A 16547-nucleotide genomic window follows, 5' to 3' on the forward strand; every position below is an offset into this window, starting at 1 on the left:
GGCTCTCGAGAGAAAATTTCACCTGATCCCTGTCTTGAATGGGCAACCCCTTTTAAACAGTGATCCTCTCCACATGCACCCTGTCAAGACCCCTTTGGATCTTGTTTGTTTCAATCAAGTCACCTCAAACTCTTAATAGATACAAGCCGAGCCTGTCCAACCTTTCCTCCTAAGGCAACCTCGCTATCCTGGTATTAGTCCAGTAAACCTTCATTGAACTGCTTCAAACACAATTCCTTCCTTAAATAAGGAGACCAGTACTGTATGCAGTATTCCTGATGTGGTGTCACCAGGGTCTTGTACAACTGAAGCACAACCTCCATACTTTTATATTCAATTCCCCTCACAATAAATAATAGCATTCTATTATCTTCCCTCATGACTTGCTGTACTTGTATAGCCTTTCGTGTTTCATGCACTCGGACACTCCGATTCCTCTGAATCTCAGAGCTCTGCAATCTCTCACCATTTAGACAATAAACTTTTTTATTCTTCCTGCCAAAATGGCCAATTTCACATTTTCCCACATTATGCTGCATTTGACAGACTTTTGCCCACTTTTGTAGCCTCCGTATGTCCTCTTCAAAACTTACATTCCTACCTATCTTTGCAACATCAGCAAATTTAGCAACCACCCCTCCATCCAAGTCATTTATATAAAGTTGAGGCTCCAGCATTGATCCCTGTAGCACACCACTTGTTATCACCCATCAACCAGAGAAAGACCCATTTATGCATACTTTACAGTTAGCTAGTCAATCTTCTATCCATGCCAATATATTACCCCCAACACCATGAGCTCTTAATTTCCACAATAACCTTTAATGTGGCATCTTATTAAATGTCTTCTGGAAATTCAATACAGTACATCCATATCCACATCCACATGTGACACCTTCAAAGAACTCTAATAAATTAATTCAGCGTGTTGACTCTGCCGATTGCCTTGATTTTTTCTGAGTGCCCCTCCATGGCATCTTTAATAATAGCTTCTAATGTTTTCCCCTACAACAGATATTAATCTAACTGGCCTGTAGTGGGGAGAGAAAGCGCAGGAGACCCAGCAGTTGGCTGGCGCAAAGTTTATTTAGCGCAGTCAAGACCACTTATGGCAAGCACCCAGGGCCACACCCCACTACTGACCAAGAATGGAGAGGCAGCCCACTGGAAGGAGATCTTCGAAGACTTCCTTAACAGAGACTCTTGTCTTCAACCCAAGCTATACGCCACCATCTGAGCACAATCCCAATCCGGCAGAAGGTAAAAAATGCCATCCGACAGCTAAAGAACAACAGGGCAGCAAGAACAGATGGAATCCCCACTAAAGAACTAAAATATGGTGGGAGAAGCATTATGGGCATGAATACATGGCCTTATTTCCCTCATCCGAAAGGTGAACGTGTTACGAGACCTGCGAGACACCATAATTGTGATCGTCTTCCACAAATTAATTTTTTTTTAGAGTACCCAATTAATTTTTTCCAATTAAGGGGCAATATAGCGTGGCCAATCCACCCACCCTGCACATCTTTGGGTTGTGGGGGCGAAACCCACGCAATCATGGAGAGAATGCAAACTCCAGACAGACAGTGACCCAGAGCCGGCATCGAACCTGGGACCTCGGCGCCGTGAGGCAGCAGGGCTAGTCTTTAACAAATATGACCAGTCCGACTACAGTAAATGCAGAAGAAGTTCCTTGCTGCTGGCCATGGGAAGATCATCGCAAATAATCAATCGCTTCATCATGTGGCTGAAGAGCTCCTCTGAGTTGCAATGCAGATTCAGCCCACTATGGGATACAAACCACATGATTTTCACCACGTGGTAACTGCAAGAGAAATGAAGAGAACAGAATTGACCCTTGTACATGGCTTTCTTTGACCTCACAAGGGCATTCAACGCTATCAACTGCAAGAGATTATGGAGCGTCCTCCGTTTCAGTTGCCACCCGCATGCTCCACGATGACATGCAAGCCGTGATCCTGACCAACAGATCCACCACAGACCTTATTCGCATTTGGACTGGGGTCAAGCTAGGCTGCTCTTCTCTATTTTCCTTGCTGCAATACAACAGCTCACCCTCACCAACCTCCCCTCTGGTGTGGAGCTAAACTACAGAACAAACGGGAATCTGTTCAACCTCCGCTGTCTGCAGGCCAGATCCAAGATTATCCCATTCTCCTATCATTGAACTTCAGTATGCAGATGATGCTTGTGTCTGCGTATACTCTGGGACCAAGCCCCAAGCCATTAGCAACACCTTCACTGAAGCATACCAGAGAAAGGACCTTAAACTAAACCTCAACCCTGTCCCGTTTTCAAAGTCTACAGCGTGGACTAATTTCCAAACCTTGGAAAGCCTACTGTTAACGAGGGCAGACATCAACGAGATTCAACCCTGCCTTCAGTATGCCAGCGCACCTTCAGTCGCCTGAGTAAGAGAGTGTTTGAAGACCAGGACCTCAGATCCAGCACCAAACTCATGGTCTACAGAGCGGTCGTGATACCCACCTCCTATGTGGCTCAGAGATGTGGACCATGTACAGCAGGCACCTCCAAAACCTGGAGGAGTACCACCTGCATTGCCTCTGCAATATCCTGCAAATCCTTTGGCAGGATAGATGCCCAACATCGGTATTCGTGCTCAGGCCAACATCCCCAGTATCAAAGCATTGACCATGCTCGATCTGCTCCGCTGGGTGGGCCGCGTCGTCCACATGCCTGACACAAGACTTTCGAAGCAGGTGCTCTACTTTGATCTTCGACTTGGCAAGCGAGCCCCAGGAAGGCAGAGAGAAAGTTTCAAGGACACCCTCGAAGCATCCTTGAAAAAATGCAACATTCCCACCAATACTTGGGAATTCCTGGTCCAACACAACCCAAAATAGAGGAAAAGCACCCAGGCAGGAAGGAGTCAAATACCTCGGGTTTCATTGCCAAGAGCAAGTGTCAACAGCGAAAGGAACACGTGACAACCTGGGTACCCCACGCACCTGCTCCTCCAGACACCGTCTGCCCACCTGTGACAGAGACTGTAGGTCATGCACTGGACTCAGTCACCTGAGAACCCATTTTTGGTGTGGAAGCAAGTCCTCTTCAACCCTGAGGGATTGCCTAAGAAAAAAGAATTGACCTATACCCAACCTCATTTGACCCTACTGTTTAGTTTAAAAATCTCGCCACTTCCTTAGCTATGCACCCGCTGGAACACTAGTCCCATTATGATACAAATGTAGAATGGCCCAAAAATACAAATCCATTTTACAGCTGCCAACCTGTAAATGACCCACTTATGCTACCTTTCTGCTTCCTGTTAACTAACAATCCTCCATCCATGTTTGCATGTTATCCCATCCCCCAACCATGTGTTATTTTGTTACGTTTGATATGGCACATTATTAAATGCGTTTTGGAAATCCAAGTACACCACATCTACTTGTTCCCTTTATCGATGATGCTTATTAATTCTTCAAAGAAATTGCGAGTCAAATATGATTTCACAAAATTGTTGTGGTGCAGTAGGAGGCTATTCGGCTATTCGGATGCATACCGCTCTATCGCCCGTCCACACATTGGCAAATCTGACCACAAGGCTGTGGCAAAAACTGAAGCGGGAGAATCCGTCAAAGAAAATCGTGCATTGTTGGTCTGAGGAATCGGATGATCTCCTACGGGACTGCTTAGAGTCAGTGGACTGGTCAGTATTTAAAAACTCTGTGACCAGCCTGAACGAGTACACCACTACAGTAACTGACTTCATTAGTAAGTGTGTAGAAGACTGTGTGCCAAAGAAGCAAATCCGCGTGTTTCCCAACCGGAAGCCCTGGATGAACAGGGATATCCACTGCTTGCTGAAGTCTAGGTCTGAGGCGTTCCAGTCAGGCGACCCTGACCTCTACAAGAAAGCCAGATATGATCTAAAGAAGTCCATCAAAGATGCCAAAAGACAGTACCGGACCAAGCTCGAGTCCAGAGCTAGCCACACGGATCCCCGCCGTCCATGGCAAGGTCTGCAAGACATAACGGGCTACAAGATGAAGGCATGTAAAATCATTGGCTCCAACGCACCCCTCCCTGATGAGCTCAATGCATTCTATGCCCGCTTTGAGCAAGAGGTCAGCGAGAGCGAGCCCTCCACCCCAGAAGCCGCGGATGAACTTGTATCTGAGATCACCACTGCAGACGTCAGAGCAGCCTCCTCGAAGGTCAACCAACGGAAAGCCACTGGCCCGGATGGGGTACCCAGACGGGCACTCAGGTCTTGCACGGATCAACTGGTGGGGGCATTCGCAGACATCTTCAATCTCTCTTTGCAACAATCTGAGGTCCCTATCTGCTTCAAGAAGACAACCATCATCCCTGTACCAAAAAAAAGTCAAGCAGCGTGCCTTAATGACTATCGTCCAGTGGCTCTGACACCCATTATCTTGAAGTGCTTCGAAAGGTTAGTCATGGCACGAATCAACTCCAGCCTCCCAAATTGCCTTGATCCACTACAGTTCGCCTACCATTGCAACAGGTCCACAGCAGGCGCCATCTCCATGGCCCTGCACTCTATCCTGGAACACCTAGATAACAAAGACACCTATGTCAGACTCCTATTTATCGACTACAGCTCAGCCATCAACACCATCATTCCTACGAAACTCATCTCCAAACTCCGTGTCCTTGGCCTCGGCTCCTCCCTCTGCAACTGGATCCTGAACTTTCTAACCCACCGGCCACAATCAGTAAGGATAGGCAACAACACCTCCTCCACGATCACCCTCAACACCGGTGCCCCACAAGGCTGTGTCCTCAGCCCCCTACTATACTCCTTATACACCTATGACTGTGTGGCCAAATTCCCCTCCAACTCAATTTTCAAATTTGCTGATGACACCACCGTAGTGGATGGGATTTCAAACAATGACGATACAGCGTACCGGAATGAGATAGAGAATCTGGTGAACTGGTGCGACGACAATAATCTCTCCCTCAATGTCAACAAAATGAAGGAGATTGTCATTGACTTCAGGCAGAATAGTGGAGAACATGCCCCTGTCTACATCAATGGGAACGAAGTAGAAAGGGTCGAGAGCTTCAAGTTTTTAAGTGTCCAGATCACCAACAGCCTGTCCTGGTCCCCCCATGCTGACACTATAGTTAAGAAAGCCCACCAACGACTCTACTTTCTCAGAAGACTAAGGAAATTTGGCATGTCAGCTACGACCCTCACCAACTTCTACAGATGCACCATAGAAAGCATTCTTTCTGGTTGTATCACAGCTTGGTATGGAGCCTACTCTGCCCAAGACCGCAGGAAAATACAAAAGATCGTGAATGTAGCCCAGTCCATCACGCAAACCAGCCTCCCATCGATTGACTCGATCTATAATTCCCGCTGCCTCAGAAAGGCAGCCAGCATAATTAAGGACCCCATGCACCCCATCCACCTTCTTCCGTCAGGAAAAAGATACCAAAGTTTGAGGTCACGTACCAACCGACTCAAGAACAGCTTCTTCCCTACTGCCATCAGACTTTTGAATGGACCTACCTCGTATTAAGTTGATCTTTTCTCTACACCTTGCTATAGCTGTAACATTATATTCTGCAGTCTCTCCTTCCTTCCCTCTGTACGGTATGCATTGTTTGTACAGCATGCAAGAAACAATACTTTTCACTGCACTTTTCACATGTGACAATAAATCAAATCAAATATTATGTCTGCGTCGGCTCTGTGAATGAACATTGTGACTCCATTCCACTTTCCTGCCTTTTCCCATAACCCTTTCATAACACTTGTTAACTCTGTTTGATTGGATTTGGATTGGGGTTTATTGTCACGTGTACCGAGATACAGTGAAAAGTTAGTTCTGCCTACAGTCCAGACAAATCGCTCCAGACATGAAAAACATAGAACATACATAAATACACAATGTAAATACATCGACATCGGGTGAAGCATACCCAGTGTAGTACTACACAGTAGAGAAGATGCTTGGAGAGATCAGTTCAGTCCATAAGAGGGTCATTCAGGAGTCTGGTAACAGCGGGGAAGAAGTTTTTTCTGAATCTGTTAGTGCGTTACTCAGATTTTTGTATCTTGTGTCCAATGGAAGAAGTTGGAAGAGAGAATAAACCGGGTGGGAGGGGCCTTTGATTATGCTGCCCTCTTTCCCCAGGCAGCGGGAGGTGTAGACAGAGTTAATGGATGGTAGGCGAGTTTGTGAGATGGACTGGGCTGTGTTCACGAGTCTCTGAAGTTTCTTACGGTCTTCGGCCAAGCAGTTGCCATACCAGGCTGTGTTGCAAGATCATAGAATTTATAGTACGAAGTCTTACAACACCAGGTTAAAGTCCAACAGGTTTGTTTCGATGTCACTAGCTTTCAGAGCGCTGCTCCTTCCTCAGGTGAATGAAAAGGTCTGTTCCAGAAACACATATATAGACAAATTCAAAGATGCCAAACAATGCTTGGAATGCGAGCATTAGCAGGTGATTAAATCTTTACAGATCCAGAGATGGGGTAACCCCAGGTTAAAGAGGTGTGAATTGTACCAAGCCAGGACAGTTGGTAGGATTTCGCAGGCCAGATGGTGGGGGATGAATGTAATGCGACATGAATCCCAGGTCCCGGTTGAGGCCGCACTCATGTGTGCGGAACTTGGCTATAAGTTTCTGCTCGGCGATTCTGCGTTGTCGCGGGTCCTGAAGGCCGCCTTGGAGAATGCTTACCCGGAGATCAGAGGCTGAATGCCCTTGACTGCTGAAGTGTTCCCCGACTGGAAGGGAACATTCCTGCCTGGTGATTGTTGCGCGATGTCCGTTCATTCGTTGTCGCAGCGTCTGCATGGTCTCGCCAATGTACCACGCTTCGGGACATCCTTTCCTGCAGCGTATGAGGTAGACAACGTTGGCCGAGTCGCACGAGTATGTACCGCGTACCTGGTGGGTGGTGTTCTCACGTGTAATAGTGGTATCCATGTCGATGATCTGGCACGTCTTGCAGAGATTGCCATGACAGGGTTGTGTGGTGTCGTGGTCACTGTTCTGAAGACTGGGTAGTTTGCTGCAAACAATGGTTTGTTTGAGGTTGCGCGGTTGTTTGAAGGCAAGTAGTGGGGGTGTGGGGATGACCTTGGCAAGATGTTCATCGTCATCAATGACGTGTTGAAGGCTGTGAAGAAGATGACGTAGTTTCTCCGCTCCGGGGAAGTACTGGACGACGAAGGGTATTCTGTCGGTTGTGTCCCATGTTTGTCTTCTGAGGAGGTCGGTCCGGTTTTTCGCTGTGGCGCGTTGGAACTGTCGGTCGATGAGTCGAGTGCCATATCCCGTTCGTACGAGGGCATCTTTCAACGTCTGTAGATGTCTACTCGGCTTTGCTTTGTAGCCCATTATGATGTTTAAACCATACCACAACCGACGAGAGTCCGTGTTGTTAGTCTGTGACTCTAGTTTTGTCTGGTATTCTCTCTTGGCATCTCTGTTGGCTTTGTGGAGGTCGTACCTCGATCTCTTGTACAGGTCAGGGTCTCCTGTCTTGAAAGCCTCAGACCTGGCCTTTAGGAGGCAGTGAATCTCCCGGTTAAATCATGGTTTCCGGTTGGGGAACTACCACCTTTGGCACGCTATCTTCTACACACTTGCTGATGAAGTCTATGATACATAAGAACTAGGAGCTGGAGTAGGCCATCTGGCCCCTCGAGCCTGCTCCACCATTCAATGAGATCATGGCTGATCTTTGTGGACTCAGCTCCACTCTCCGGCCCGCACACCATATCCCCGAAACCCTTTATGGTGGTGGCATACTCATTTAGGTTGGCAGCTGACTTCTTGAATATGGACCAGTCCACTGACTCCAGGCAGTCACGTAGGAGCTCTTCTGTTGCCTCATATCTTCTTAACCGGATTATCCCGCTTAAGTTTCTGCTTGTACGCTGGGAGAAGGAGCACAGTTTTGTGGTCTGATTTTCCGAAGCACAGTGCGGGCTGGGTCGGTCGGCGCCCTTAATGTTTGTGTAGCAGTGGTCAAGGTAGTTGGGGCCCCTGGTGGGACAGGAGATGTGCTGGTGGAATTTTGGCAGTACACGCTTGAGGTTGGCCTGGTTGAAGTCCCAGCTATGAAGAACAAGGCCTCCGGGTATTCTGTTTCACAGTTATTTATAGCAGTGTACATTTCATCAAGAACCGCTTTCTCTTCCATGATGATGGCAGAAGTGAACTCCCGTAGAAGATAATATGGGCAGTACTTCACAGTCCGGTATTCCAGGTCAGGGGAGCAGTAGACCGCCAGGTCGTTGGGTCCGAGCACCAGGAGGAGTTGATGAGGCAACCCCTCCACCCTTCGCTTTGGCCGAGAATGCCGTGCAGTCCATCCGGTGTATTGAGAAGCCGTCAGGTTGTATGTCACAGTCCGGTGAAGCAGGGGTGAAACAGAGCACACAGCAGTCTCTTACTTCCCTGTGGAGGTAAGTCTACCATTAAGGTCGTCCAACTTGTTTTCAATTGCTTGGACGTTTGCCATGAGTATGCTGGGGAGAGGAGACTTGGTTGCGATTTTCAGGGTTGCCGGTGGTTCGCGATCTGGTTGAGCCCCGGAGTTCTGTGAGTACGTGTCTACTTTTGGTGCGTTTGTGTTCTCGCGTGTGGTCTCTTGTGGCTTTTGGGGTGTTTAGTCTGGGTTTGGGTACTTACAGGATACTGCGAGGACTGGATAGAGTGGACATGGAGAGGATGTTTCCACTTGTAGGAAAAACTGGAACCAGAGGACACCATTTCAAACTATAGGGACGATCCTTTAAAACAGATGAGGAGGAATTTCTTCAGCCAGAGGATGGTGAATCTGTGTGTATCCTCTTTGCCTTAGAAGGCTATGGAGGTCAAATCAATGAGTGTCTTTAAGACAGCGATAGATAGGTTCTTGATTAATAAGGGGATCAGGGGTTATGGGGAGAAGGCAGGAGAATGGGAATGAGGAAAATATCAGTATGATTGAATGGCGGAGCAGACTCAATGGGCCGAGTGGCCTAATTCTGCTCCTATGCCTTATGGTCTTATGGGTCTCGGGCAGGGTCCTCCTGGGTCAGGTTGGGCCGGGTCACATGTTCACTTCCAGCGTTGGCTGTCTGGTTGGACGTTCCTGGAATCGGGCCTTTATGCCTGGTCAGGACCCGCGTGGATTCTCCTTTCCTCCATCTGCCAGTAAGTTGGGTGCTGAGGGCGGCATGTGACGCAGTGGTTAGCACTGGGACTGCAGCGCTAAGGACCCGGGTTCGAATCCCGGCCCTGGGTCACTGTCCATGTGGAGTTTGCACATTCTCCCCATGTCTGCGTGGGTTTCACCCCCACAACCCAAAGATGTGCAGGATAGGTGGATTGGCCACGCTAAATTGCCCCTTAATTGGAGAAAAATTTATTGGGTATTCTAAATTTAGAAAAAAAACAGTAGGGGTGCTGGGCGTGCCCCTCCGCGTCGGGCCAGATCTCGTGGTCGGGAGCCAGGTCTGGTGTTTGGTGGGCCAGCCCAGACTTATAAGTAAACATAAAAGAGAAAGGTTAGAGATAGTGTTAGAATTAAGTTTTGAAAGGTCAGTACAGTTCTAAGAGATGTAGGAAGAGGATATGTGGGAGAGTGTTTGCAAAGAGCCGCCGTCTCCAGCGCCATCTTGAGATTCAGACTTTGTCAGCTATATCTTCCTTCATAATAGATTTGAACATTTTCCCTATTATAGATGTAGGCTAACTGGCCAGTAATTTCCTGCTTTCTGTCTCCCTCCATTCTTGAATAGAAGAGATAAATTTGCTATTTTCCATTTGTATGGGCCCTTTCTAGAATCTAGGGAATCTTGGAAAATGACAATCAGTGAATCTACTATCACATCTGCCTGTTCTCCTTTTAATACCCGAGGATGCAGACCATCAGATACTGTGGGCTTGTCAGCCTTTAGTTCTGATGTTGTAATTGTTCCACGTTCCTTCCTCGAGAAGGGTTTTTAAGATTTCTATCTTATCTTTAATTCTGAAAGAAGATCATTTTGACGTGCAACATTAACACTGTTTCTCTCCATAGATACTGCCTCACTTGCATGTTTGCAACATTTTTTTGTTTTTCTTTCACATTTCCAGCATCGCCCATTTGTTTTTGAGCTGGGGAGGTGCTGCTAGATTGTAATAAGGCTGATGTTGTGATGTTCACTCGGGAAGTCCGAGTTGCTGTGGCGACATGCACTTTAAAATGCATGTTATAGTCTGAAGCTATGGATGGTGATGGTGGGGCTGATCTGACTGATCAGGAATCTCTCCTACTTTTACAACCTGCACTGCTACGTGTTGGAAGGATTTGCAAGTTAATACTTTGGCTGAATTATGAATGCACCTTCTGATGCCATCAGGTTTTGCTGTGGGATTCGAAACTGGAGCTTCTGGCTCTGAGGCAGAGACGCTACCCACTGTGCAAGAAACCTCCTGTTAACAGAGTGCCCATGTTCAAAAGTAGCTCTTAATAATACAGAACCATTAGGTTGACCTTCATCCATGTAAGATAATGGCATTGATTATCTGATTATCTGTAGACCATCTGAAGGTCAATAAATGAATTCATCGCAATCTGCAATAATTCTGAAGGGATGATCCTGCCCTATCATTGACTATGGCTAGCCTTTTCCTCTTAACAGTTTCATATAACCATATTTATGTACCCTCACATCCAAAAGGCTTTTCATAAAGTTCTAGTTAGAAAGCTATTAATGAACCGAAAAGAATGGAGATTCAGGTGAAATGGACATGTGAAATAGTGGGAAACATACAACATGGATCAATAGTTTGGGTAGAGTGGTTGGATTTCTAATCTGAGTATTGAAAATAAATCATTGGCTAATTTTAAAAAACATATTGGGCGGAATTCTCCGTTGCCCGACGCTGAAGTCGGGATCGCCAATCGGGCGGAGAATAGCTCCCGACGCCGAAATTACGGCATGCGTCGGTTTGACGCCAGGGCGCGATGCTCCGCCCCCTCCAAATCGGCGTCATTGCAACCGCATTCGCATCTCATTATTGGGCCCACCCGCGATGCTCTGCCGCCAATGGGCCGAGTTCCCGACGGCGTGGGACACGTGTCTCAACAGTCGTGAGCCTGGTGTGGCTGCAGAGAGAGAGAAGGCGTATGGACAGTATCCAGCACTGCCATACGTCACCGACAGTCGTGCCGCTGGTCGGAGGGCTTCTGCCAGGACTGGAGGGAGTAGTGGAGGGTGGCCGGGAGAGGTGGGCTGGGGGTCAGGGTGGCCGGGTACACAGTCCAGTACAACCGGCACCATCTTTCCTGGCACGATCGGTGCGTGTGTGGGGGGTGTCTCAGTGTACGCGCGGCTGCAGCTTGTCAGCCCTACATGTGTCCAGCACAGACCCAGCGATTCTCCCACCATTTTTCACCTGTTCCACAGGTGTTAAACACTGCACCGGGGCTAGCCCCTCACCGGTAGCGGAATCGGTGCGGGTGTGGCGCCGATTTTTCAGCCATGGAACTCCACGGAACCTCCGATGGCATCAGCATTTAAATGCAGGAAGGGAGAATCCAGCCCATTGTTCTTGGGATAAGTCCTGTCACAACAAAGTAATATTTACATTGTTTGTCAGCCAGGTCTCAGTTGGAAGGACTCTGAATCAGAAGGTTTGAGATCCACTTCAGGACTTTAGCACAGAAATCAAAGCAACACTCCAATGCAGTGCTGAGGGAGTGCTGCACTGTCGGAATTGCTGTCTTTTGGATGAGAGGTTAAACTAAAACTCCCACCGTTCTCCCTGAGATTGACACCAAAGATTCCATGGCACTATATTGAAGAAGAGCTGGAGAATTATCCTTGGTATCCTAGCCAATGTTTACATCAGGACTGACCTGATTAACACTACACCCCTGTATGCTTCACTCAACGCTGGTGTTATATAGTTACATTGTGCACCTTGTATGTATTATGCCCTATTATGTATTTTCTTTTCATGTACTTAACGATCTGTTGAGCTGCTCGCAGAAAAATACTTTTCATTGTACCTCAGTACACATGACAATAAACAAAATCCAAATCCAATCCATCTCAATCAACATCTCAAAAGCAGAATGGTTACTATCACATTGCTGCTGTTTGTGGGTGTCTGCTGTTTACAAATTGGATGCCATGTTTCCCATGTTACAACAGTGATTCCACTTCAAAAGTACTTCATTTGTTGTAAAGTGCTATGAGGAGTATCATGGTTGTGAAAAGTGCCATATAAACAGAAGTGTTTGTATTGCCTTGTAGTATGGAATTAGACTTGTACAAAGACGCCAAGTGGAGGGCGGGAAGTTCCCTTCCTGAATGACATTAGTGAATCAATTGGGTAATTCGTAAATTATTAGATTTTATTGAATTACGTTTTACAGCTTATTACTTGGAAGACATTTGTTTAAAAGTGTTTCTTTTTGCAGGGTTTATTCAAGTATCTTGAGAAGTGCTTCACAGACCTAAAGCAGAGGGGTGTTGTGATTGGATATGATACTCGAGGTCAAGAGACTAGCAGCTGTAGTAGCAAGAGGTGAGTGTTGTTCAAAGGCGGTGAAACTTGCAGTATAGTGCTTTCCTTTCAATCAGATCCAAAAGTGGTCAAAACAATACAAAAATTACGATAAGATGTATTATTGCTTTCCACTCCAAAATCCAATAGGCCAAGCCTTTCTTTACTCTGGGAGAGACTGCCAATAGTAGGGCAAATTCAATTCCATTCATGTTCATTGCATGAACGTCCAATGTTTGTAGCCTGTCATATTTTGAACCTGGGAAAAGAAGTAGGCCGTTGAGCCACGGATCCTGTTCTGGTCATTCAATAAGATGATGGCTACTTACCATTGACACACATCACTTAATACCTCTGTGCCAAAATTGGGAGAGCTTTCCCACAGATTAGTTGAGCAGCAGCCTGACATAGCCTTATTCACGGAATCATACCTTACAGACAATGTCTCGGACACCACCATCACCATCCCTGCATATGTCCTGTCCCACCAGCAGGACAAATCTATAGGTAGCCAGCACAGTGATGTAGTCAGAGGGAGTTGCCCTGGGCATCCTCAACATTGAATCTAGACCCCATGAAGTCTCATGGCATCAAGTCAAACTTCCTGCTGATTACCATGTACTGCACTGAGAGTGGCAAGTGCGTAGAATGTAATCTGGTGGGGGACTTCAATGTCCATCACCAAGAGTGGCATGGTAGCACCACAATTATTTTAGTTAGTAGAGCCCCAAAGGACATAGCTACTAGACTGGGACTGCGGCAGGCGGTGAAGGAGTGAAACGAGGGAAAACTTACTTTCCCTCATCCCCACCAACATGCCTTCTGCTGATGCATCCGTCCATGATGGTATTGATAGGAGTGACCACCACACAGTCCTTGTGGAGACAAATCCCATCTTCACATTGATACCCTCCATTGTGTTAAGTGACACAGCACTGTGGTAAACGGTATAAATTCTGAACCGATCTAGCATCTCGGGACTGATCAGCCATGAGGAGCTGTGGGCCATTAGCAGCAGCAAAATTTGTACTCTACCATAATCTGTGCCATCATGGCCATGCACATACCTCATTATACCATTACTGCCAGCCAGGGAATCAACCCTGGTTCAATGAAAGGTCCAGGCCTTACCAGGAACAGCACCAGGCATGCCTAAAAATTATTTGTCACCTGGTGAATCTTCAAATCAGTTCTACATGTGTGTCAAGTGATCTAAGGAATCATATCTAAGCTCTGCAGTCCTGCTACATCCAGCCGTGAATGGTGGTGGCCAATTAAACAACTCTCTGGAGGAGGAGGCTCCACAAGTAGCCCCATCCTCAATGATGGGAGATCCCACGACATCAGTGCAAAACATGTGCTACAGTCTTCAGCCAAAAGTATCAATGGATGATCCATCCCAGCCTCCTCTTGAGATCCCCAGCATCACAGATGCCAATCTTCAGCCAATTCGATTATCTCCATATGATATCAAGAAAAGGCTGAAGGCACTGGATATTGCACAGCTATGGGCCCTGACAATTTTCCAGCAATAGTACTGATCAGTAATGCCAAAATTCTGGTAATAGTACTGATCATTTGTGTTCCAGAACTTGCCGCACCCCGAGCCAAGCTGTTCCAATACAGCAACAAGACTGGCATTTAACCCGCAATGTGCAAAATTGCACAAGCATGTCCGGTTCACAAACCCATCCCAGCCTATTGCCACCCCATCAGTCTACTCTTGTTCATCAGTAAAGTGATGGAAGGGATCATTAGCAGCCTATGAAGTGAATAACCTGTTCGCTGACACTCAGTTTGGGTTCCGCCAGTGTCACTGAGCTCCTGACCTCATTACAGCCTTGGTTCAAACATGGTCCATAGAACTGACCTCCAGGCGAGAGTGACTGCTCTTGACATCAAGGCTGCATTTGACCGAGTATGGCATCAAGGACCCCTAGCTAAACTGGAGTCAATGGGAATCAAACAGAGGAAACCTCTCAGCTGGTTGGAGTCATACCTGACACAAAGGAAGATGGTTATTGTTATTGGCGGTCGGTCATCTCCGCTCCAAAACATCACTGAAGGAGTTCCTCAGGATAGTGTCCTATGCTCAGCCGTCTTAAGCTGCTTCATCATTGATCTTCCTTTCATCATATGATCAGAAATAACAATGCTCGCTGAAGATTGTACAATGTTCAGCACCATTCATAACTCCACAGATACTGAAGCAGTCCAAATGCAGCAAGTCCTCGATAATATCCAAGCTTGGGCTGACGAGTGGCAAGTAACATTCACGCCAGGACATGACCATTTCAACCAAGAGAGAATCTAACCATTGCCCTTGACATTGAATGGCACTAAGTTGGCTGAATCGCCCATTACCAACATCCTCGGAGTTATCATCGACCAGAAACTGAGTTGGATGTCTCATTTAATACTGTGGCCACAAGCAGGTCAGAGGCTAGAAATCCTGCGTCAAGTAACTTGCTTCCTGAGTAACCCATCTCCTGACTCCTCAAAGCTTGTCCACCATCTACAAGGCGCAAGTCTGGAGTGTGATGGAATACTCTCCCCTAGTCGGGATGAGTGCAGCTCCAAACACACTCAAGAAGCTCAGCACCATACAGGACAAAGAAGCCCACTTGATTGGCACCACTAACATACACTCCCTCCACCACTGACACACAGTAGCAGTAGTGTGTACCATCTACAGGAACTCACTAAAGCTCCTCAGACAGGACCTTCCAGATGCACAACCACTTATCGTCTGGAAGGACAAGGGCAGCATATACCTGGGAACACCAGCACCTGGAAGCTCTTCTCTACGTCACTCACCATCCTGACTTGGAAATGTATTGCCGTTCCTTCAGTGTCACTGGGTCAAAATCCTGGAAACACCTCCCAACAGCACCGGGGTGTACCTACACCAAATGGACTGCAGCGATTCAAGAAGGTAGCTCACCACCACCTTAAGGGCAATTAGAGATTGATGATAAATGCTGGCCTTGCCAGCAAAGTCCATAAGACCATAAGAGCTGGCAGATCCCATTGCGAGCTGCAGCGACCACATCTGCAGTAAGTGTTGGCTGCTCGAAGAGCTCCGGCTCAGAGTTGATGAGCTGGAGTCTGAGCTTCAAACACTGGGGCACATCCGGGAGGGGGAGATACCTGGACACTGTGTTTCAGGAAGCAGTCACACCTGTCAGAGTAAGTAGTTTAAATCCTGTCAGTGGCCAGGGACAGCAGAGTGTGACTGCATGTCAGGCAGGTAAAGGGAACCAGCAGTCAGGAACTCAGGAGCCTCAGCCTTTGACCCTGTCCAACAGGTACGAGGCACTTGCACCCTGTGTGGATGGCGAACAGGGCTGCAGGAAGGATGAGTCAGCTGACCAAGGCACCATGGTTCAGCAGGCCATTCAAGGGGAGGGAGTAAATAGTCAAGTTGTAGTTTTAGGGGATTCTATTATCAGGGGGATTGGATTGGATTGGATTTGTTTATTGTCACGTGTACCGAGGTACAGTGAAAAGTATTTTTCTGCGAGCAGCTCAACAGATCATTAAGTACATGAGAAGAAAAGGGAATAAAGGAAAATACATAATAGGGCAACACAACATATACAATGTAACTACAAAAGCACTGGCATCGGATGAAGCATACAGGATGTAGTGTTAATGAAATCAGTCCATAAGAGGGTCATTTAGGAGTCTGGTGACAGTGGGGAAGAAGCTGTTTTTGAGTCTGTTCATGCGAGTTCTCAGACTTCTGTATCTCCTGCCCGATGGAAGAAGTTGGAAGAGTGAGTAAGCCGGGTGGGAGGGATCTTTGATTATACTGCCCGCTTTCCCCAGGTAGCGGGAGGTGTAGATGGAGTCAATGGATGGGAGGCAGGTTCGTGTGATGGACTGGGCGGTGTTCACGACTCTGAAGTTTCTTGCGGGCCTGGGCCGAGCGGTTACCATACCAGGCTGTGATGCAGCCTGATAGGATGCTTTCTATGGTGCATCTGTAAAAGTTGGTAAGAGTTAATGTGGAC

General features: G+C 47.2%; 1 protein-coding gene across 1 annotated transcript in view; it reads left to right on the plus strand.

The window, feature by feature from the left end:
- The window catches only part of pgm2l1 (phosphoglucomutase 2-like 1), a 223921-nt gene that overhangs the window by 90437 nt on the left and 116937 nt on the right, over positions 1-16547 (plus strand). Inside the window, exon 3 of the mRNA XM_072477505.1 lies at positions 12446-12552. Within this exon, the coding sequence (XP_072333606.1) occupies positions 12446-12552 (107 nt within the window). The remainder of the gene's footprint in view (positions 1-12445; positions 12553-16547) is intronic.

This window comes from Scyliorhinus torazame, chromosome 15 (genome assembly GCF_047496885.1).
Source record: "Scyliorhinus torazame isolate Kashiwa2021f chromosome 15, sScyTor2.1, whole genome shotgun sequence".
Classification (NCBI taxonomy): domain Eukaryota; kingdom Metazoa; phylum Chordata; class Chondrichthyes; order Carcharhiniformes; family Scyliorhinidae; genus Scyliorhinus; species Scyliorhinus torazame.